At 62.7% G+C, this 20,358-nt stretch overlaps 4 protein-coding genes across 5 annotated transcripts; all 4 read right to left on the bottom strand.

Moving 5' to 3' along the window:
- Window positions 1-577: 577 nt before the first annotated feature.
- On the bottom strand, window positions 578-1,638 carry LOC120748052 (B-cell receptor-associated protein 31-like). Its single transcript, XM_040054129.2, has 4 exons — window positions 1,581-1,638; window positions 1,366-1,463; window positions 801-901; window positions 578-726 (listed from the first exon to the last, which is right to left on the bottom strand). The coding sequence occupies exons 2-4, from the start codon at window positions 1,455-1,457 to the stop codon at window positions 578-580; spliced, it is 342 nt and encodes a 113-aa protein (XP_039910063.2). The 5' UTR covers window positions 1,458-1,463; window positions 1,581-1,638.
- Window positions 1,639-4,930: 3,292 nt separating this feature from the next.
- On the bottom strand, window positions 4,931-10,724 carry LOC120748056 (synaptophysin-like). The gene is made up of 7 exons (XM_040054133.2): window positions 10,674-10,724; window positions 9,727-9,792; window positions 8,110-8,231; window positions 6,977-7,175; window positions 6,246-6,437; window positions 5,495-5,793; window positions 4,931-5,144 (listed from the first exon to the last, which is right to left on the bottom strand). The coding sequence occupies exons 1-7, from the start codon at window positions 10,689-10,691 to the stop codon at window positions 5,021-5,023; spliced, it is 1,020 nt and encodes a 339-aa protein (XP_039910067.1). The 5' UTR covers window positions 10,692-10,724; the 3' UTR covers window positions 4,931-5,020.
- Window positions 10,725-11,310: 586 nt separating this feature from the next.
- Window positions 11,311-18,363, bottom strand: RENBP (renin binding protein). Its single transcript, XM_040054131.1, has 11 exons — window positions 18,328-18,363; window positions 17,781-17,877; window positions 17,426-17,501; window positions 17,260-17,335; window positions 16,354-16,526; window positions 14,961-15,200; window positions 13,972-14,053; window positions 13,126-13,301; window positions 12,381-12,512; window positions 11,648-11,735; window positions 11,311-11,549 (listed from the first exon to the last, which is right to left on the bottom strand). The coding sequence occupies exons 2-11, from the start codon at window positions 17,873-17,875 to the stop codon at window positions 11,467-11,469; spliced, it is 1,221 nt and encodes a 406-aa protein (XP_039910065.1). The 5' UTR covers window positions 17,876-17,877; window positions 18,328-18,363; the 3' UTR covers window positions 11,311-11,466.
- A 676-nt stretch (window positions 18,364-19,039) lies between these two features.
- Window positions 19,040-20,352, bottom strand: LOC120748054 (host cell factor 1-like). 2 transcript variants are annotated; one of them, XR_009208703.1, is made up of 3 exons: window positions 20,034-20,080; window positions 19,514-19,577; window positions 19,040-19,128 (listed from the first exon to the last, which is right to left on the bottom strand). XR_009208703.1 is itself a non-coding variant. In XM_040054130.1 (3 exons), the coding sequence occupies exons 1-3, from the start codon at window positions 20,323-20,325 to the stop codon at window positions 19,089-19,091; spliced, it is 231 nt and encodes a 76-aa protein (XP_039910064.1). In that variant the 5' UTR covers window positions 20,326-20,352; the 3' UTR covers window positions 19,040-19,088. The 2 variants fall into 2 exon arrangements, 1 of the variants encoding a protein (XP_039910064.1); XM_040054130.1 differs by lacking the exon at window positions 20,034-20,080 and adding an exon at window positions 20,199-20,352.
- Between the last annotated feature and the right edge of the window lie 6 nt (window positions 20,353-20,358).

Here is a 20,358-nt window from a genome sequence, read left to right on the forward strand (position 1 = left end):
TTGGGGTCAGGGACTGACCCCAGATCCCCCAAATGGGCTTTGGGATGCCCCCCAGAACCCCTCCAAGCTCTCCTGGGACCCTCCAAACCGGGTGCAGACCCCCAGGCTTGCATGGAGAGCAGCAGAGCAAACCCAGAGGGGCACAGGGACCTCTCCAGGGCCCCCCAAAACAGCTCCAGTCACCCCCCAAAGTGACTCCAGGATCCCCCAAACCACCCAAATTGTGTCCAGGACCCCCAAATCCTCACCCAGAACCACCCCAGACTCACAAGGAGAGCAGCAAGGTGAACACAGCTGGGTACAGCCCCTTCCCAGACACCCCAGAACTGCATCCAACCCCCTCCCAACACCCCCAAATTGTGTCCAGGACCCCCTAGATTGACTTCACCCTCACCAAACCCCCCCAGAGTCACTAGGAGAGCAGCAGAGGGAACCAAGCCCCCCCCCAGACTGGATCAGGCCCCCTCCCAATCCCCTATAACCCCTCCCAGTCGCCCCAAATTGTGTCCAGGACCCCCCAGATTGACTCCAGCCCCCCCAAAACCGTGCCCAGGACCCCCCAAACCCCTCCCCAGACTCACAAGGAGAGCAGCAGAGAGAAGCCAGCCAGGTAGAGGTTCCTCTGTGCTCGGAAGAGTTTCATGTGGAAGTGCTCCAGGGCGGCCGGGGTGCTGCTCAGCGCCTCCTTGTCCCCCACGTTGTACTTACGGGTCTCCCTCAGGGCATCTGGGGGTCGGGGAGGGGTCAGAGACCCCCCCTAAAACCCGCCCCCCGGGACCCCCCAAACCCCCTGGACCCACCGAGGAGCAGCAGCACGAGGATGACGATGAGCACGATGAAGAAGGTGTTGCCGTAGGCTACGGCCAGGCCCACGAGGCGAGAGCGGAAAATCTTCTGCCATCTGAGGGGGGGGCACGAGTTGGGACCCCCCCCAGGTGCTTTGGGACTCCCCAAATTTCAGAGGAGCACCCCCGCCAGGAATCCTCTGTTCCAGGGAATCCCCGCAGGGTTATTGGGAAAGGTTCTTCCATGTGGGGGGCACAAATTGGGACCCCTCAGGTGCTCCAAGATCCTCTCCAGGTCTCTCCAAATTCCAGGGAATCCCCCCAGGATTATGAGAAAGGGAAGGAAAAAATTCTTCCATGTGGGTGGGCACAAACTGGGACGCCCTCAGGTCCTCCAGGACCCCCATATCCCAGGAAATCGCCCCCAAATTCCCTCAGCACCTCCCAATTCCATGCGACCTCCTCCCTACCCCACTTTATCCCTCAGGGACCCTCCCCAAATCCTCCCCTCTACCTTCTCCCACCTTCCCCCTCAATCCCTGAAGACCCCTCCCCACCTTTAGGGACCCCCTCCCCTCACCTGGCCGGGGACACGAAGGGAACGCAGAGCAGCAGCACCAAAAACACCTCGGCGTACAGGAACGTGGCCACCGCCGTCCACTGCAGGCTCATGGCGGCCTGAGGGAGGGCACGGGAAGCGATGGGGAGCCGGGCCGGGGCAGCGGGACCCCCAAAATCTCCTCAGGACCCCCCAAAAAACCGTCCCGGAGCCGCCCCTCCCCCAGCTCCCCTCACCCTCAGCTGAGGCCCCCGCCCAGACCGGAAGCAAACAGCGGAAGCCACGCCCACGCGCTGAGGGGAGCGGCCAATCAGAGTGAGAGGCGGGAAATTGTCAGTGACGTCACTTCTGCCCGCCATTTTCCCCGCCTCGCCCCGGGAATGTTTAATAATGAATTCGCTAAATTGAAACCAACTCGTTTGAAGTCAGAGGTAAAATTAATTTCATCACGCTTTAAACTGATATTAATGTTATTAATAAGATCGAGATTATTAAGCCTTTTTCCGTCGTGGCCACCGCCCACTCCCCAAATCCTTTAACACCAGTGCCTCGGCCCTCACGGTGGCCACGCCCCCACCTCCGCCCACAGCCAATCATTGTCCCGCCCTCACAACCTGCCCCGCCCATAGCGTTGATTGATAGCTCTGGAGACGCTTAATGCATTTATTGAGGGAGGCCGGGACCCCCCCCCAATTTGGGGAGGGTCTGGAGGGGTCCCAAGGGTTTTTTGGGGGGTCCTAAGGGAATTCTGGGGATCCTGTGGGGTCCCGAGGGGATTTTGGGGTCCCGGGGGCGCTCCAAGGAAGTTTTGGGGGCCCAAAGGGGAGAATTGAGTGTTCCTGGGGAGGGTCCCAAAGGGATTTTGAGGATCCCGGGGGGGGTCCCATGAGAACTTTGACATCCAAGGGGGGGGTCCTGGGGGAAATTTGGGGGTCTCATCCAGGCGCCCCCCCCAGCAGCAGCAGCCCCAGCAGGAGCCCCCCGATCAGCCCCAGTGCCACCAGTTGGGGTCTCAGAGGGAGGAGGCGGCCGGCGGGGTCCGGGGGGGTCTCGGATGATCCCGGGGGGCTCCAGGGGGGTCCCGGGGGGGCTCGGAGTGGCTGCCGGGGCTCCAACCGCAGGGGGCTGGGGGAAGGAAAGGGTTAAGGGGGTGTTTGGGGGGGGGGCATTGCCCCAAAACCCCCCCAAGCCCTTCCCCCTCCCCTCTCACCTGTCCATGTGCTCCCTCACGGTGGGGGAGGGGCGCTCCCCAATCTGGGGGGACAACGAGGGGGGGGTCAGGGGGGGAAAGACCCTCCCTCAATACCCCAAATACCCCCCGAGCCCCCCAGGAGCCTCCCTCTCCCCTCCCCCAAAATTTCCCCCCAAAATCCTCCCACGCCCTCCCCCCCGAGCCCCCCCCTCCTCACAGTTTGCCAGGTTCGCGCCCCCTCCCCAAATTCCGAGGGGGCTCGGTCGTTGTCGGGATCATCTGGGGGGGAAACACGAGGAGGGTGAGACCCCCAAAAACCCCTCAGGACCCCCAGAAAAAACTGCGATGCCCCCAACCCCCTCCCAGGACACTCCAAACACCCCCAAATTCCCCCGGGAGACCCCCCCCCCAGGACTCTCCCCCTCCTCAAACCCCCTCAAAGCCCTCCCCAGACCCCCCTTCCCCCACGACCCGACCCCTCCCCAAATTTCCTCAGGACCCCCCCCAGACCCCCCCTCACCGACCCGCCCCCCCCCTCCGCCAGCGCCGGGTCTCGAACTCGTAGAATTTCTTCTCGTAGAGTTTGCGGGGGGGTCCTGGGGGGAAGGCACGAGGTCAGCCCAGTGCTCCCAGTGCTCCCAGTTACACCCCCCAGTCCCTCCCAGTCCCCTCCTGGTTCTTCCCAATCTCCCCCAGTCCATCCTAATCCCTCCCAACCCCTCCCAGTGCTCTCCCAGTGCTCCCAGTTACACCCCCCAGTCCCTCCCAGTCCCCTCCTGGTTCTTCCCAATCTCCCCCAGTCCATCTTAATCCTTCCCAGTCCCTCCCAGTGCTCTCCCAGTGGTCCCAGTTACACCCCCCAGTCCCTCCCAGTCCTTCCCAATCTCCCCCAGTCCATCCTAGTCCTTCCCAGTCCCTCCCAGTCCCTCCCAGTGCTCCCAGTTACACCCCCCAGTCCCTCCCAGTCCCCTCCTGGTTCTTCCCAATCTCCCCCAGTCCATCCTAATCCCTCCCAACCCCTCCCAGTGCCCCCCCAAGCCCTCTCCCAGTGCTCCCAGTAACCCGTCCCATTCCCTCCCAGTCCCCTCCCAGTGCTCCCAGTGCCCACCCAGCGGCCCGCGCCGGCTCTGGAGTTTCTCCAGCAGCTCCTCGTCCGAGAGGCCCCGAATACTCTCCATGGCTGGGGGGGGGTCCCGGGGGTCACTGGAGATCGCAGGGGGGTCCCCCGTGGGTCTTTGGGGGGGTTCCCCTGTGAACTGGGGGGGCCCGAGGTCTTTGAAAGGTGTTAGGGAGGGGTCTCAGGGGGGTCCCAGTTTCCCTGTATGGCTTGGGGGGGGGCTCCTCCGTGGGTTTGGGGGGGGGGTCCCGGAGGGGTTCCCCCGTCGATTTTGGGGGTCCCAGAGGGCTCCCGGCTGAGTTTGGGGGATCCCGGGGGGGGTGGTCCCCTCACGGCTCTGAGGGGCGGTTCTGGGGGTGCCCTCATGACTTTTGGAGGGTTTTGGGGTTGAGGGAGATTTGGGGGACGTTCCCTGAGCTTGGGGGGGGTTGGGGGGTGGTTTTTTTGGGGGGGGGGTCCCGGTACCTTCGCTCCGCCGGGGCCGCGCCGGGGATGACTCAGGGCGAGGGGCGTGGCCACCCCAGGCCCCGCCCACCTCCTTATTTGAGAATTCCCGCCCAAATGTGAGGGCGCGGCCGCTCGTGGGCGTGGTCACAGCTGAGCCCCTCCCATTGCTTTATTTGGTGAATTGGGCGTGGTCTCCATAAAGCCACGCCCATTCCTTAATTGGGGCGGGGGTTCCCAACGCTCCCGGCGCAGTTTTGGGGGGTCGGGGGGGGCCCCAGCGTTTCACGAACCCCCCCAAACCCTCCCACGAGTTCTGATCCCACAGACACCCCCCCACCCAAATTCAGGGGCTGGACCCCGAGACCCCCCCTTAAATGTGGGGTCACGACCCCCACACTGCCCCCAAAATGACTCCGGACCCTGAGACCCTCCCCCAAATACAGGGTCATGACCCCCCCAAAATTGGGGTCTGCTCCCCCACATCCCCCCCCCCATCTCCCCATGATTTAGGGTCCCTCTCAAGAGACCCCTCCCCAATATCACGACCCCAAACCCCCCCCCCTCCCAGAAATTTGGGGACCCTCCCTGGCGGTTTCACCGTCATCTTTTATTCCCTCCGGGGGGGTCCCGAGGGGGGCTCAGCCCCCGCCCCCCACCCCCGGCCCTGCCCCACATATTTTTGGTGGGGGGGGGGGAGGAGATTTTGGGGGGCAGCCAAGGGGGGGAGGGGCTCCCCCAAAACGTCACAATCACGGCACAAAGACACGGGGGGGGAGGGGCGTGGGGTGGGGGAGGGGCACGGCCGGGGGGGGGCTTTGGCACGGCCGTGGGGTGGGGGAGGGGCTGTGGGGAGGATTTTGGGGGGGGATTTTTGGAGATTCGTTGTTGGGGGGGGGGTCTATGGGGGGGCCATGGGGGGTTCAAGCCCCTCCCACTCCACGCCTCCCTCCCCCCTGGGGGCGTGGCTCAGCCCCAGGCCCCGCCCCCGATCGGTGCCGCACGGGGCGGCTCTTCGGCACAGCGCCCCCTGCTGGAGGGGAGGACCTGGAGAAATGATAGGAAGGGAGACGGTCAGGGCGCCGCCTGGCGGCTTGGAGGACTCGGAGCAATATTGTGGAGGAGGGGGGGGGATCCAAACTTCATCGCGCCCCCTCAAAATTGCACCAAATCCTCCCCAAACTCCCCCTAAACCCCCTCAAACGCTCCCCAAACCCCCTCAACACCCTCCTCAACCCCCCAAATCCCCCCAAACCTCCCCCAACCACCTTAAGCCCCCCTCAAATCCCTACAAACCACCCCAACCCTCCCCAAATTCACCCCAAACCAACCCATCTCCCCCCCCCCCACCTTCCCAAAATCCCCTCAACAACCCCCAAATCCCCCCCAAAACTCACCCTACATCTGATTGGCGAAGGATGTCGGGGCTCCCTGGCCGTACCCCCCCTCCGAGGGGGGGGGCCCCGTACCCCCCCTGGCCGTAGTCGGGCTGGTAGCCCCCCCCGGGCTGGCCGTAGCCCCCCCCTGGCTGGCCGTACCCCCCCTCGGGGGGGCCGTATCCCCCTTCTGGGGCCGGGGCTTTTTCGGGGACCCCCCCCGGGGGGGGAGCGCGGGCCCCCAGGCCCCCCCAGCCCGTCTCCTTGAACACGAACCACAGGTTCCCCGTCCACAGCACCAGGTTCAGGAAGCCAAACACCTGGGGGGGGGGGCAGATTTGGGGGGTTTATTGGGGGGCTGAGGGTTATTTGGGGGGTTTGAGGGTTTTTTTTAGGGTGAGTTTTGGGAAGTATGGGGAGTTACAGGAAGGTTTTGAGGTGCTGGGGGGGTCCCTGGGGGTGATGTGCGGGTGCAATTTGGGGAGATTTCGGTGATTTTGGGGTTCTCTAGGGGTTCCCGATGGTCTCTGAACCCCCAGGGCCTGGGGAGATTTGGGGGGAGTTTTAGGGGGAGTTGGGGGGGGGGGGATTTGGAGGTTTTCGGGGGGGGGTTGGGAAGACTTTCGGGGGGTTTTGAGGGGGATTTGGGGGAGTTTTGACAAGGGAGTTTGAGGTGATTTGTGCAAGTTTTGTGGGGGATTTTGGTGTTTCGGGAGGCATTTGGAAGGCTTTTGTGGGGATTTTGTGGGTCCCCGAGCCCCCCCAGACTCACCACGGAGGTGTTGAGGCCGGAGGTTCGGGGTGCCCCCAGGGCCTGGCACCGCGCCCCCGGGCGCTGGCACCCCCCGACCTGGGCCAGCACCCCCGAGGGCGCCGTGGCCGCCTTGACCTCGGCCAGCGCAGCTGCCCAGGCGCAGGAGCTGACCAGCCACAGGAAGGCCAGGGCTGCCGTCACCCCCAGGTCCTGGAAGGGCGAAAAAATTCCGAGGGTCAGGGCACCCCAAAATCGAGATGAGAGCTCCCAGACTCACCTGAGACCCCAAAACCCCTTCTGGGATCACTTGAGCCTCTCCAATCCCAGCTGAGACCCTCCCCCAAATCCTCCTTAAACATCCCCAAACCCTGCTGTAAGCACTCGAAACCCACCCAAACCTCCCCCAAATCTCATCCCAGGACCCTCAAACCCCACAAAACTGCCCGAAGCCCCCCAAATTTCACTTCAACCCCCTCCAGCCCCCCCATTCACAATGCGGGGTCCCCAGCCCCCTGTCCAGTAAGCCTGGGGGGGCCAACAGAGACCCCAAAACTGCCCTCAACCCCCCCCCAAAAACCCCTCAAACCCCTTCAGAAGACCCCAAAACCCTCCAACCCCCCCCCCAAAACCTCCCTTAAACACCCCCAAACCCCTCCATAACCACTCGAAATCCCCCCAAAACTGCCCCAAACCCCACACACCCCCCCCCCCCAAAATTTCACCCCCTCCCCTTAATACCCCCCACTCACGATGCGGGGTCCCCGGCCCCCCGCCCGGTAGGCCTGGGGGGCGAACAGGTACCCCCCGAGGGCGGCGGGGGCGTAGAGGAAGGAGCCGACCCCGACGGTGACGAAGAACTGCGCGGCCGAGGAGTGGTCACCCACCAGGAACACCCGCTCGGGGGGACCCCCCCCGCACGAGGGGGCCTCGAAATACACCTGGTGCAGCCTGGGGGAGCCCCAAATTACCTGGGGGGTGGTCTCAGGTACCCCCGGGGTAAAGTTTGGGGGTGCCCCGCTGTGATTTTGGGGGATTTTGGGAGCCCCTCGCACACCTGGTGCAGCCTGGGGGGGGACCCCAAATTACCTGGGGGGGGTGGTCTCAGGTACCCCCGGGGTAAAGTTTGGGGGTGCCCCGCTGTGATTTTGGGGGATTTTGGGAGCCCCTCGCACACCTGGTGCAGCCTAGGGGAGCCCCAAATTACCTGGGGGGGTGGTCTCAGGTACCCCCGGGGTAAAGTTTGGGGGTGCCCCGCTGTGATTTTGGGGCATTTTGGGAGCCCCTCGCACACCTGGTGCAGCCTGGGGGGGGGCCCCAAATTACCTGGGGGGGGTGGTCTCAGGTACCCCCGGGGTAAAGTTTGGGGGTGCCCCGCTGTGATTTTGGGACAGCTGGTGCAGCCTGGGGGGGCCCCGATTATCTGGGGGGGGGGTTCAAGGTATCCAAAGACCCCCCCCCCCAAGGTAAAGTTTGGGGGTGCTCCGCCCTGATTTTAGGGGGATTTGGGGAGCCCCTCTCAGATTTAAAATGCACCTGGGGCAGGGCCACAAAATTATTCCGGGATTGGGATTTAAAAGAGGAATTCAAAATTTCACTCCCAAATGCCCCAGACCCCCCCTCAAATCCCCACTTAAGCCCCCTCCCCAGCCCTTCAAAGGCCTCAATCCCCCCTCAAACCTCACCCAAACCCCCCAAAACTTCCACCCAAACTCCCTTCAAATCCCCCCGACCTCCAAATCCTCCCCCAGATTGCCCAAATTCACCCCCAATCCCCCTCCAGACTCCCCAAATCCCCCCTCAGCCCCTCCAAACTCATCCCCAATCCCCCTCCAGACCCCCCCCAAATCCCCCCCAGAACCCCCGGTGCCCCCCAGCCCCTCACCTGAAGGGGTACCCGAAGGCCACGGTGATGGGGGCGGTGCGGTTTGGGGGGGCACACTCGATGCTGAGGCGCAGGGAGCCGCTGAACCCCCCGCAGGTGGCGAAGGCGAAGATGGAGAACAACTGGGAGAGGCACTGGGGGTTACTGGGAGGGACTGGGAGGGGTTTGGGGGGCACTGGGAGGGACTGGGAGGGGTTTGGAGCAGGTGCAGGGGGGATTTGGGGGGCACTGGGGAGGGTTTGGGGGTCCTAGGGCGGTCACTTGGAGGCACTGGGAAGGGTTTGGTGGGGCTTCGGGGGTCACTGGGAGGGACTGGGAGGGACTGGAGGGGACTGGGAGGGGTTTGGGGGGCACTGGGAGGGACTGGAGGGGACTGGGAGGGGTTTGGGGGGTTACTGGGAGGGGCTATGAGGGAATTTGGGGGGGTCTGAGGGGGTTTGGGGGTCACTGGGAAGGATTGGGAGGGGTTTAGGTGAGGTTTGGGGGTCACTGGGGGTTACTGGGAGGAACTGGGAGGGGTTTGGGGGGCACTGGGAGGGACTGGGAGGGGTTTGGGGGTTACTGGGAGGGGCTGTGAGGGAATTTGGGGGGGGTCTGAGGGAGTTTGGGGGTCACTGGGAGGGATTGGGAGGGGTTTAGGTGAGGTTTGGGGGTCACTGGGGGTTACTGGGAGGGACTGGGAGGGACTGGGAGGGGTTAATGGGATACTGGGAGGGGTTATGAGGGAATTTGGGGGGGTTCTGAAGGGGCTTGAAGGGTCCCAGGGTGATTTGGGGGCATTCAGAGGGGACTTGGGGGTCGCTGGGGAGGTTTGATGGGTCACTGGGAGGAACTGGGAGGAGTCTGGGAGTTACTGGGAGGGACTGGGAGGGGTTTGGGGGTTAATGGGAATTACTGGGAGGAGTTTGGGGGGGGGTCCCAGGGGGATTTTGGGGGCTCCAAGTGGGGTTTTTGGGGGGGTTGGGGCTGATTTCAGACTTTTGGGGGTTCCGGGATGAATTTGGGGGGCTCAGGGGGAACCCTGAGGGGTCACAGGGGGGTCAGGGGGGGACACAGCTCCTCCCCCCCCCCGAAAAATCCCGGGATTATCCCGGATTATGGATGTGACCCAGATCTGGGGGGGAGGGGGAAGGGGAGGGGGCGGTTTGGGGGGTCCCAGGGTGGGGGGAGAGGATTCGGGGGAGCCAAATTTGGGGGTGAAGGGGTTTTGGGGAGGGGTCTTGGGGGGTCTGGGGGTCCCAAAAATCTCTGATGGTGTCAGGGGGAGGATTGGGGGGGTTTGAGGAGATTTTCAGAGTTCTGGGTGGGGTCTTGGGGGGGGTTAGGGTTTTTTTGGGGGGAGGGTCTCAAAGGGGTTTGCGGGGTTCCGAGGAGTTTTTGGGGTTCACGAGAGCATTTTGGGAGGCCCAGGGGGGGAGTGGGAGGGATTTTTGGGGGGGTCCTGGGTGGTTTGGGGGGGTCTTAAGGAGTTTGGGGGGTCCTGAGGAGTTTGGGGGGGGGTCCTTGGTGGTTTGGGGGGGGATTTGCCGGGAGTTCCTGAGGAGTTTTGGGGGTCCCAGGAGGGGATTTGGGGGGATTTTGGGGGGTCCCGAGGGTTTTTTTTGGGGGGCCACTCACCCACTCCAGCAGCTTGAGGAAGCCCAGGGGCTCCTTGACCACCCGGAACTGCCCCCCGGCCACCAGCTGGGGAGGGGGGGGCGCGGGGACCCTCAGGGGGGGCTCGGGGACCCCCCCCCAAATGAGGGGGAGGCCGAGACCCCCCCAAACCTCCCCAAAATCCCCCCAAAATCCCCTAAACCCCCCCCAGATCCCCTCAAACCCCCCCAAAAGGCACCCATGACCCCCCTCAAGGACAAAATTGAGGGGGGGGTCACCCCAAACCTGGCCGTGCTGACGTCATGCTGACGTCATACCCCGCCCCCCACCCATTTTGGGGGTTTTTTCGTGCCCCCCCCCCCCCTCCCCCATTGTTGCTGCATCATCATCCTCACTCCCCCTCCCCGGGATGCTGCGGCAGCGACCCCCCCCCCCAAAATGACCCCTCCCCTTTCAAGGGCATCCCCCCTCCCCAAATCCTTCCGGCGGCCACGACCCCTCCCCAAATTCAGGACCCCTCCCACTAAAATTCAAGACCCCCCCCCTCCCAAATCCCCCCCAAAAATCCACGCGCATCCCCCAGGTCCTGGAGCCCCCCCCGCTCCGAACCCACCTGGATCGCCCCAAATCTTGGAGACCCCTCCCCAAACTGAGGAGCCCCCTCCCCAAATTCAGGCCCCCTCCCCAATTCATCCGCCCACTCCCCAAAATTCAGACTCTCCCCCCTCAATCCTGACACCCCCTCTCCCAAATCCATCCCCCCCACCCAATGCAGCTGCGCCCCCCCCCTCAAATCCCCCCCGAGCCCCCTCCCCACAATTCCCCAGTTCCCCCAGTGCGGAGTGAGGGGGGGTCGCAGCCGCCCCTCACCCCCCGAGCCGGCCCGGGGGGGTTTTGCGGGGGGCTCTCGGGTGGGTTTGGCGCAGAGGGGGGGTCCCTGTGGGTTTTTTTGGGGGGGGGGTCCCCACCTGGTTCAGCACCTCCATCCTGCGGGTCCGGGAGACGCAGCGCGGCGGGGGGGGGGGGGGGAGCGGCGCGCCGCGGAACAGCCGCGGAGGGAGGGGGGGCACGCAGGGAGGAACAGCAACGCGTGCGCGGCGGGGGGAGCGAGCGGGAGCGGGAACAGCCGCCGGCGGGGGGAGGGGGGAAAGAGAAGGAACAGCGGCAACAAAGTGGAGGAAGGGCGGAAGTGACGTCATAACGAGGCAACGGGCGCCGCCATTTTGAGTGTGGGCAAGGGGAAATTTTGGGCGGGAAAAGCGGGATTCGGGGGAATTTGGAAATTTCTGAGGGGGCGACCGAGGGATTTTGAGGGGGGCTTAGGGGATTTTTGTAGGGGGTCGCACGCGGGTTAACTGGGAGCGATGAAGGGATTTATGGGGGATTACTGGGGGATTTATAGGGGGGATTTTGGGGGGGACATGGGAATTTTGGGGGGAGATCGGGAATTTTTGAGGGGGACATGTGGGGTTTTTTTTAGCGGGGGACATTGAGGATTCTGGGGTGAGTTTTTCGGATTTTGTGGCAACTTTGGGGGGATTTTGATGCAATTTTTGGGGAATTTGTGGGGTCCCACACGGATTTTTTGGTGGGGTGTCCCATTAATTCATTGTGGGTTTTTGCTTTTATTTGAATTTTTGGGGGTTCCGCCTTTTCGGGGGATATTGGGGGGGAGGGACGTCTCAACTTAATTCGGGGGGGGGAGTCCTAAAATTTTGGGAGGTTCCCCAAATTTATTAGGTGGGTCCCCAAATCCCAAATTTATTGGGGGGCGTCCTCCCCGTCCAAGATGGCGTCCAGCATCTCCTCACACATCAGCAGCGCCCGCGCCACGTGGAAACAGCCTGGAAAAACAGTGGAAAACAGGGGAAAAAACAGGGGAAAACAGGGAAAAATGCCATTCCCTGCCCTGCCCCAAATCCATCAGAGCCCCCAGACTCACCTTTGTAGGGCCCCCCCTTGATGGAGAGCGCCACGGAGCCGTCGCGGTTCAGGTACCCGAACCACTCCCCGTGCTCGGGGTCTCGGAACTGAGGGGGGATTTTGGGAATTTGGGGAATTTGGGGAGGGGGTGAGGGAGGTAAGACCCCCCCCTCAGTGTGGGAGGGTGTGGGAGATCCCCTCTCAACTAGGAGAGCCCCCCATAAAAGGGTTTTGGGGGAGCCTTAGTATGGGGAAAAGGCAATCCCAGCCCTAAAGGAGGCTTCGGGGACCCCTCCCCAAAATGGGGACCTTCCCCCCACAATTAAGAGCGTTTGGGACCCCCTCCCCCCCCAAAAATAGAGACCCTTTGGGACCACCCCCCTAATTGGAAGCCCCCCAGAACCTCCAAATTCCCCAAGACCCCAAATTCTCCCCCAAAACTCCCTCAGAACCTCCCGATTTCCCCCCGGGACCCCTCCAGGACCCCCCCCAATTTCCCCAGGAACCCAAATTTACCCTGGGACCTCCCAAATTCCCCCATTTCCCCACCAGAGACCCCAAATTTCCCCCCCCGGACCTCCCAAATCCTCCAGGGAACACCCCCCCCACCCCAAGGCCCCCCCAAAATCCCCTCATTGTCCCAAAAACCCTTCCAAATCCCCCCCCAAATTCCCCCCAAAACCCCGCCAAGATGCCGAATCTCCCCTAAATTCCCCTCAAATCTCCCCCAAATCCCCCCAGTTCCCCCCCACCTTATCGAAGGTGTACTGGGCCAGCTGCAGGAACTGGGAGATCAAACTGGGCCGGGGCTGGAAGCGCTGGGCAGCCAGGAGGGCAACCATGGCCTCGGCGTGGGGCCACCACAGCTTCATGGACCACTCCAGCTGGGAATTTGGGGGAAAAAAACGGGAATTTGGGGGAAAAAACAGGGAAACAAACAGAGGAAAAATGAGAATTTGGGGGGGGGAAAAATTGGGAGAAAATTGGGGGGAAAAAGGGGGTGAGACTGTGGGGCCACCACAGCTTCAGGGACCGCTGCAGCTGGGAACTGGGGGAAAAAAATGGTAATTTGGGAAAAAAAAGGGGAAAAAATGGGGAGGAACAGAAGGATTTGGGGTCTCAAGTGGGATTTTGAGGGTTACCTGGGTGGGATTTTGGGGTTCCCGGGTGAATTTTGGTGCCCCAGGGAGGATTTTTTGGGCTCCCAGGTGAATTTTGGGGGTCCCCAGGTGAATTTTGGTGCCCCAGGGAGGATTTTTTGGGCTCCCAGGTGAATTTTTGGGGGGTTCCCAGGTGAATTTTGGTGCCCCAGGGAGGATTTTTTTGGGCTCCCAGGTGAATTTTGGGGGTTCCCAGGTGAATTTTGGTGCCCCAGGGAGGATTTTTTGGGCTCCCAGGTGAATTTTGGGGGTTCCCAGGTGAATTTTGGTGCCCCAGGGAGGATTTTTTGGGCTCCCAGGTGAATTTTGGGGGTCCCCAGGTGAATTTTGGGGTTACCTGCGTGGGGCAGTGCCCGTCGGCGTCCAGGAAGGCGAAGAGCCCCCCGTGCTGGGGGTCCCAGCCCCATTTCAGGGGTCCCTCCACCAGCGCGGCCACGGCCCGAGCCCCCAGCTCCGCGTCCCCCCGGCGCCCCGCGAACTCCAGCAGCAGCCAGGCCGCCTCCAGGGCGTGACCTGGGGCACCCCAAAACCCGGGGGAGGCAAAAAATGGGGGGAAAGAGCGAGAAATTGGGGAAAAGCAGAAAAAACCCAGGGGGAAAAGGTCAAAAATTGGGGGGTTGCAGCCTAAAATTTGGGGTTTGTAGCCCAAAATTGGGGTTTAGGGGCCCAGAATTGGGGAGAAACCCCTCAAAAAGGGAGGAGCACAAATTTGGGGTTCCCAGCTCCTAAATTGGGCTGGTAACCCCAAAAATCAGGGTCCCAAACCCCCAAAAATTGAGCTTCCCCCTCCCCAAATTAGGATCCAACCCCTCCCAAAATCGGGATTTCCCCCCAAAACTGAGATTAAACCCCCGGAAAATTCAGCTCAAACCTCTCCAAAATTTAACCAACCCCCCCCAAAATCCGGATTTCCCCCCAAAATTGGAATCAAACCCCCTTAAAATTGGGATTTTCCCCTAAAATTCTCATCGACCCCTCCCCGAAATCGGGATCAAAACCCCCCAAAAATCAGGATTTCCCCCCAAAACCGGAATCGAATCCCCAAAACTGGAATCAAACCCCCCCCCCCCAAAATTAGGATTTCCCCCCAAAATCGGGATTGAGTATTGAATCCCCCCCCAAATCCAGATTTTCTCCCAAAATTGGAATCAACCCCTCCCCAAATTTGGGGTCCCCCCCTCACCGGGGTTCATGAGGCGCCCGAGGCTCCCCGGCAGCTCCTCCCCCTCGGGGGTGACGTTCTCCAGCACCACCGAATCCCCCCGCTGGCACCCCAAAATCAGGGGGGGACACAAATTTGGGGGGGCCCCCGGGGAGGCTCGTGGGGAAAAAGAGCCCCCGGGGGCGACTCTGGGGGTCCCGGGGTGGATTTGGGGTTCAGGGGGATCCTGAGGGAGTTTGGGAGGGGAAATTTGGGGTGTGGGTGAAGTTTTGGGGGGCGTCCCAGGGATGTTTTTGGAGTCCCAGGTACCATTTTGGATTCCCAGGTGCGATTTTTGGGGGTCCCAGGTGATATTTTGAGGGTCCCGGGGATGATTTTTGGGGTTCCAGGTGTGTTTTTGGAGGTCCCAGGTGATATTTTGGGGGTCTCAAGTGATATTTTGGGGGTCCCACCTGTGTTTTGGGGTTCCCAGGTGTGATTTGAAGGTCCCAGGTGATATTTCGGGGGTCCCAGGTGATATTTTAGGGGTCCCAGGTGTGATTTGAAGGTCCCAGGTGATATTTCGGGGGTCCCAGGTGATATTTCGGGGGTCCCTGGTGATATTTCGGGGGTCCCAGGTGATATTTCGGGGGTCCCAGGTGATATTTTGAGGGTCCCAGGTGATATTTTGGGGGTCCCAGGTGTGATTTTGGGGGTCCCAGGTATGATTTCAAGGTCCCAGATGTGATATAGGGGGTCCCAGGTGATATTTCGGGGGTCCCAGGTGATATTTTGAGGGTCCCAGGTGATATTTTGGGGGTCCCAGGTGTGATTTTGGGGGTCCCAGGTATGATTTCAAGGTCCCAGATGTGATCTAGGGGGTCCCAGGTGATATTTTAGGGGTCCCAGGTGTGATTTGAAGGTCCCAGGTGATATTTTGGGGGTCCCAGGTGATATTTCAGGGGTCCCAGGTGATATTTCAGGGGTCCCAGGTGTGATTTTGGGGGTCGCAGGTGCGTTTCTGGGGGTACCTGCAGGTGCATCAGGATGCGCCGCGCCCCCCACTCCGCCATGGCCTCGGCCTCGGGGTCGGGCTCACTTTGGGGGTCCCTCTTGGGGTCCCCCCAGAGCTGCAGCCCCACCTTCAGCACCATCATGGGCTGGGCCAGCGCCTGCTGGGGGGGGGTCCCCGAGAACCGGGGGCGCCCCAGTTCCATGGGAGCCCCCCGGGCCCAGCCCCACACGGCCAGAGCCCACTGCCGGCCCCAGGCCTGCGGGAATGGGGAGGGGGCTCAGGGGGGGCTCGGGGGGGTCCCTGGAGGGGTCTCAGGGGTATTTGGGGGAAGGGTCTTGGTGGTCTCACTCCGTACCGGGGCTCTCAGGGTTACTTTGGGGGTCTCAGGATATTTTGGGGAGGGGCCTCAGGGGTATTTTGGGAGTCTCAGGGTTATTTTGGAGATCTAAGGATTATTTGGGGAGGGGTCTTGGGGGGGGGTCTCACCCATGGGTTTCAGGGATATTTTGGAGGGTTCAGGTGTATTTTGAGGAGGGGTCCCGGGGGTCCTCACCTGGTAGCGTGACTCCCAGGGTTATTTGGGGAGGGGTCCTGGGGTTATCTATTTATTTTGGGGAGGGGTCTCACCTGGTAGCGCGGCTCCCAGGGTCATTTGGGGAGGGGTCCCGGGGTTATCTATTTATTTTGGGGAGGGGTCTCACCCGGTAGCGCGGCTCCCAGGGTCATTTGGGGAGGGGTCCCGGGGTTATTTATTTGGGGGAGGGGTCTCAGGGTAATTTGCTCATTTTGGGGAGGGGTCTCACCCGGTAGCGCGGCTCCCACGGTCATTTGGGGAGGGGTCCCGGGGTTATTTATTTTGGGGAGGGGTCTCAGGGTAATTTGCTCATTTTGGGGAGGGGTCTCACCCGGTAGCGCGGCTCCCAGGGTCATTTGGGGAGGGGTCTCAGGGTAATTTGCTCATTTTGGGGAGGGGTCTCACCCGGTAGCGCGGCTCCCAGGGTCATTTGGGGAGGGGTCCCGGGGTTATTTATTTGGGGGAGGGGTCTCAGGGTAATTTGCTCATTTTGGGGAGGGGTCTCGGGGTAATTTGCTCATTTTGGGGAGGGGTCTCACCCGGTAGCGTGGTTCCCAGGGTTATTTGGGGAGGGGTCCCGGGGTTATCTATTTATTTTGGGGAGGGGTCTCACCCGGTAGCGCGGCTCCCAGGGTCATTTGGGGAGGGGTCTCAGGGTAATTTGCTCATTTTGGGGAGGGGTCTCACCCGGTAGCGCGGCTCCCAGGGTCATTTGGGGAGGGGTCCCGGGGTTATCTATTTATTTTGGGGAGGGGTCTCACCCGGTAGCGCGGCTCCCAGGGTCATTTGGGGAGGGGTCCCGGGGTTATCTATTTATTTTGGGGAGGGGTCTCACCCGGTAGCGCGGCTCCCCCGCCGCCCGCCCCAGCTCGTCCAGCCCCAGCGCGCAGAACGCTTCGCTGTAGAAGCTGCGCTGGAGCCGCTCGGGGCTCCCGGCCCGGCTCAGCGCGAAGGCGGCGCGGGACGAGCCCGGGTGCGGCCGCACGTGGCTCTGCAGGAACTCCCCGGCTGGAAATTGGGGAGAAATCCGCGGATTTCGGGGAATTTTGGGGAGAATTTTGGGGATTTTGGGGGGGGGGGGGGAATTGGGGAGCGGCGCCCATAGAGATCAATGGGGGGCAGCACCGCCCAGCGGCCGAATGGGGAATTGCGGGCGTTGAGATCGGCGAGGGGATTTGGGGGAAATCGGCGAAAATTCGGGAGATTTGGGGGAAATTCGGGAGATTTGGGGGAATTTCGGGAGATTTGGGGGAATTTCGGGGAATTTCAGGAAATTCCGGGGAATTTCGGGGAATTTCGGGGGGAAAAAAATGGGGACTTTGAGGGGAAATTGGAGTGGTGGAGAAAGGGGGGGAACTGCACCCATAGAGATCAGCGCGGGGAAGTGGAGCTGGAAATGCCCAGCTGGAATTGGGGGAATTTTGGGGAATTTAGGGAATTTCGGGGTGAAAAAAAAAAAAAAAAAGGGGAACCCCGACCGTAGAGACCAATGGGGGAACTGGAGAAAAACTGGGGGAGGGGATTGGGGGAAGGAAAAAGGGGGAATTGAACCCAAAATGGGCAAAGGGGGAGGTCAATGGGAGGCGATGCGGGAAATTTGGGGGAAAAATCCTGGGAATTTGGGGAAATCGAGGACCGGGAAAAAGGGCGGAAGCGCCCCCCAAAACGGGGAATTGGGGGGGCCTGCCCCCACAGCCCCTCCATATCCCACCCCGCAGCCCCCCCCCGACCCCCGCCCCACCTTTCCGCGCCGCCTCCAGCAGCTCGGGCCGGCGGAACCGGGGCACGCTCCGGTACAGGCGGGAGTAGACCCAGATCTGGGGGGGTCGGGGGGGGTTCAGGGGGGTTCGGGGGGGGTCCTCGGACCCCCCCCAGCCCCCGCCGCACGCCCCCAGCCCCACACGGACCTGGCGGCCCTGCAGCCACACGAATTTGGTGTCGTCGTAGACGGAACCGTCGCGGCTCAGGCAGGAGAAGAAACCCCTGGGGGTGGGGGGGACAGGGGGGGAGTTTGGGGGTCCGAGGGGCGCTCGGGTGGGGGGTTTCGGGGTCCCTTCTGGAGGGGGGGGGTACACGGGGGTCCTGGGTGTCCACTGTGGGAATGTGGGGAGCACTTGGGGGGGGCGCTCGGGGGTCCTGGGCTGATCTTTGGGACTCTGTGGGGGAAAATTGGGGGTCCCAGAACTCGGAGTCCCCCATGGGGATGTGGGGGGCACTTGGGGGGGGTCTCTGGGGGTCCCAGGGGGGGTCCCCGCCCCTCACCCGTGCTCGGGGTCGTGCGAGTGCCGCTCCCAGAACGCCACGGCCGCGTCCAGCTCGGCCCCGACGCGGCTCCGCCAGGCGCGGAGCTGCTCCATGGCTGGGGAGGGGGCGGCCCGTGGGACCCCAGACCCACAAATAACCCACAGAAACTCCCCAGACCCACAGAAACTCCCCCAGACCCACATTAAACTCCCCAGACCCACAGAAACTCCCCCAGACCCACATTAAACCCCAACCCCGACCCGCCCTTGGAGCACCCAGACCCACAGATACCCTCCCCAGGCCCACCCGTGGGACCCCAGACCCACAAATACCCCCTTGGCCCAGAGAACCCCCTCCCCAGACCCACAGAAACTCGGTCTCAGATTTCCCCCCACACCCCAGGGGTCCCCATGGACACCCCCAGACCCCCATAGGGGTCCCCAAAATCCTCCCCGGTCCCACCCCGGGGGTCTCCACGGACCCTCAGCCCCTCCCCAACCCCCAGACCCCCCCCAGACCCCTTCTGGGGTCCCCAAAACCGCCCCCCCCCCGACCCCGGACCCACCGCGGCCGCTGCCCAGTCACGAGACCTCGCGACAAGGCCCCGCCCCCTTCCTGACCTCGCCACGCCCCCTCCCTTAGCCCCGCCCCCGCGGTGGGGCCACGCCCCCAGACCCAAAATGGGGGCGGTTCAAAGGGGCTGGAGACCCCCAAAGTGACCCCCAGGACCCCAAAGTGAACCCCCAGGACCACAAAGTAACCCCCAGACCCAAATTCTTCCCCCGACACCCAAAATCCGGGGGGGCCCAGAGCAGCCCCAGCCCCCCCCAATTTCCCCCCCCCCCCAATTGGAGGGCTCCAGACCCCTCCCCAATCCAGCCCCCCCCCCCCAATTTGATTAACTTTTAACTCCAAAAAAATGTCTTTTTTTAATTTTCAAAATAGCACAAAAACGACGGACACAACACTCGGGGAGGGGGGGGGGGAGGGGTCGGGGGGGGCGTTTTTCCCCTCCCCCCCCACTATGATACACTGGGGGTCCCCCCTCCCCCTCCCCCCACCCCCGGGGGGGGGTCTGTACAGGGTGGGGGAGGGGTCCCGAGGGGGGATTTGGGGGGGGGGAGGGGAGGGGGGAGGGGCAGCGTTGTACAAAACTTTTCATTCCAGCAACTGCAACAGGTAAAAAAAAAGCCCCCCCCCCGACCCCCCCCCCCCGAGGCGAGGGGACCCCAAAACCCCCCCCCCAAAAAAAATCCCCCGGGGATGGCGGGGGGGGGGGGGGGGGTCCCGGGATTTTTTTTTTGGGGGGTGGGTCCCGGGGGTCCTTCACTGCCCTTCAGCCTTGGGCTTCTTTGGAGCGGATTTCCTGGAGGGGAGGGGGGAATTTGGGGAGGGGGTGATGGAGACCCCTCCTCAAAACAGCCCCAAAAATCCTCCTAAAAACCCCAAATCCCCAGTGCAGCCCCCCCAGGACCCCCCAAACCCCTCTATACCCACCCAGCCCCCCAAAACCAGACCCATGGACCCCCCCGGACCCTCAAAATCCCCCAGCCCCCTCAAAACAACCCACAGCACCCCAAAAGAGCCCCCAGACCCCCAATTCCTCCCCAAACCACATTGACAGACCCCCCCAGGATCCCCAAAAGAGCCCCCAGACCCCCAAAGCAGACCCACAGACCTCCCCATGCCCCTCAAAACCACCCCCAGCCCCCCCACAAGAGCCCCCCAGGACCCCCAAGCCCCCCACTCACAGGTCGGGGGACGCCAGCGGCCGTTTGCTGCCCGGTTTCCCGGCGCCTCCGTCCTTGCTCGACTCTGGGCGGGTTTGGGGGGGACATCAGGGGGTGGGAGAGACCCCCAGGTGTCTGCAGCACCCCCCCCAACAGGTGTGTGCAGCCCCCAGACTCATTTCAGAGCCCCCAGCCCCACCTCATAGCCACCGCACCCGCATGGCCGGGCTGTAACCATTGTCATTGTGGGTGGGTGACAAGGGGACAATCCCATTGGCACAGCCTCACCAGGTGTGTGTAGCCCCCAGACCCATTCCAGAGCCCCCAGACTCATTCCAAAGCCCCCAGCCCCACTTGGGAGCCCCCAGACCCACTCGACAACCACCGCACCTGCATGGCGGGGCCGCGGCCCTCGTGGTCAGAGACCCTCACGCCACTCCTGGCTCTGTCCACGCTCACTCCCACAGGCTCCCCCAGGTGTGGGGCAGCCCCCAGACCCATTCCAGAGCCCCCAGACCCATTCCGGAGCCCCCAGACTCACCTTGCAGCCACCGCACCTGCGTGGCGGGGCTGTAACCCTTGTCCTTGGCAGGGTGGGGGACAGTCCCACACTCACCTGCCCAGCCCCACAGAGCCCCCCCAGGTGCGTGCAGCCCCCAGACCCATTTCAGAGCCCCCAGACTCATTCCGGAGCCCCCAGACTCACCTTGCAGCCACCGCACCTGCGTGGCGGGGCCGTAGCCCTTGTGGTCAGAGACCCTCACGCCACTCCTGGCACTGTCCACGCTCACTCCCATAGGCTCCCCCAGGTGTGGGGCAGCCCCCAGACCCATTCCGGAGCCCCCAGACCCATTCCGGAGCCCCCA

Source organism: Hirundo rustica (genome assembly GCF_015227805.2).
Source record: "Hirundo rustica isolate bHirRus1 chromosome 38 unlocalized genomic scaffold, bHirRus1.pri.v3 SUPER_38_unloc_6, whole genome shotgun sequence".
Lineage (NCBI taxonomy): Eukaryota > Metazoa > Chordata > Aves > Passeriformes > Hirundinidae > Hirundo > Hirundo rustica.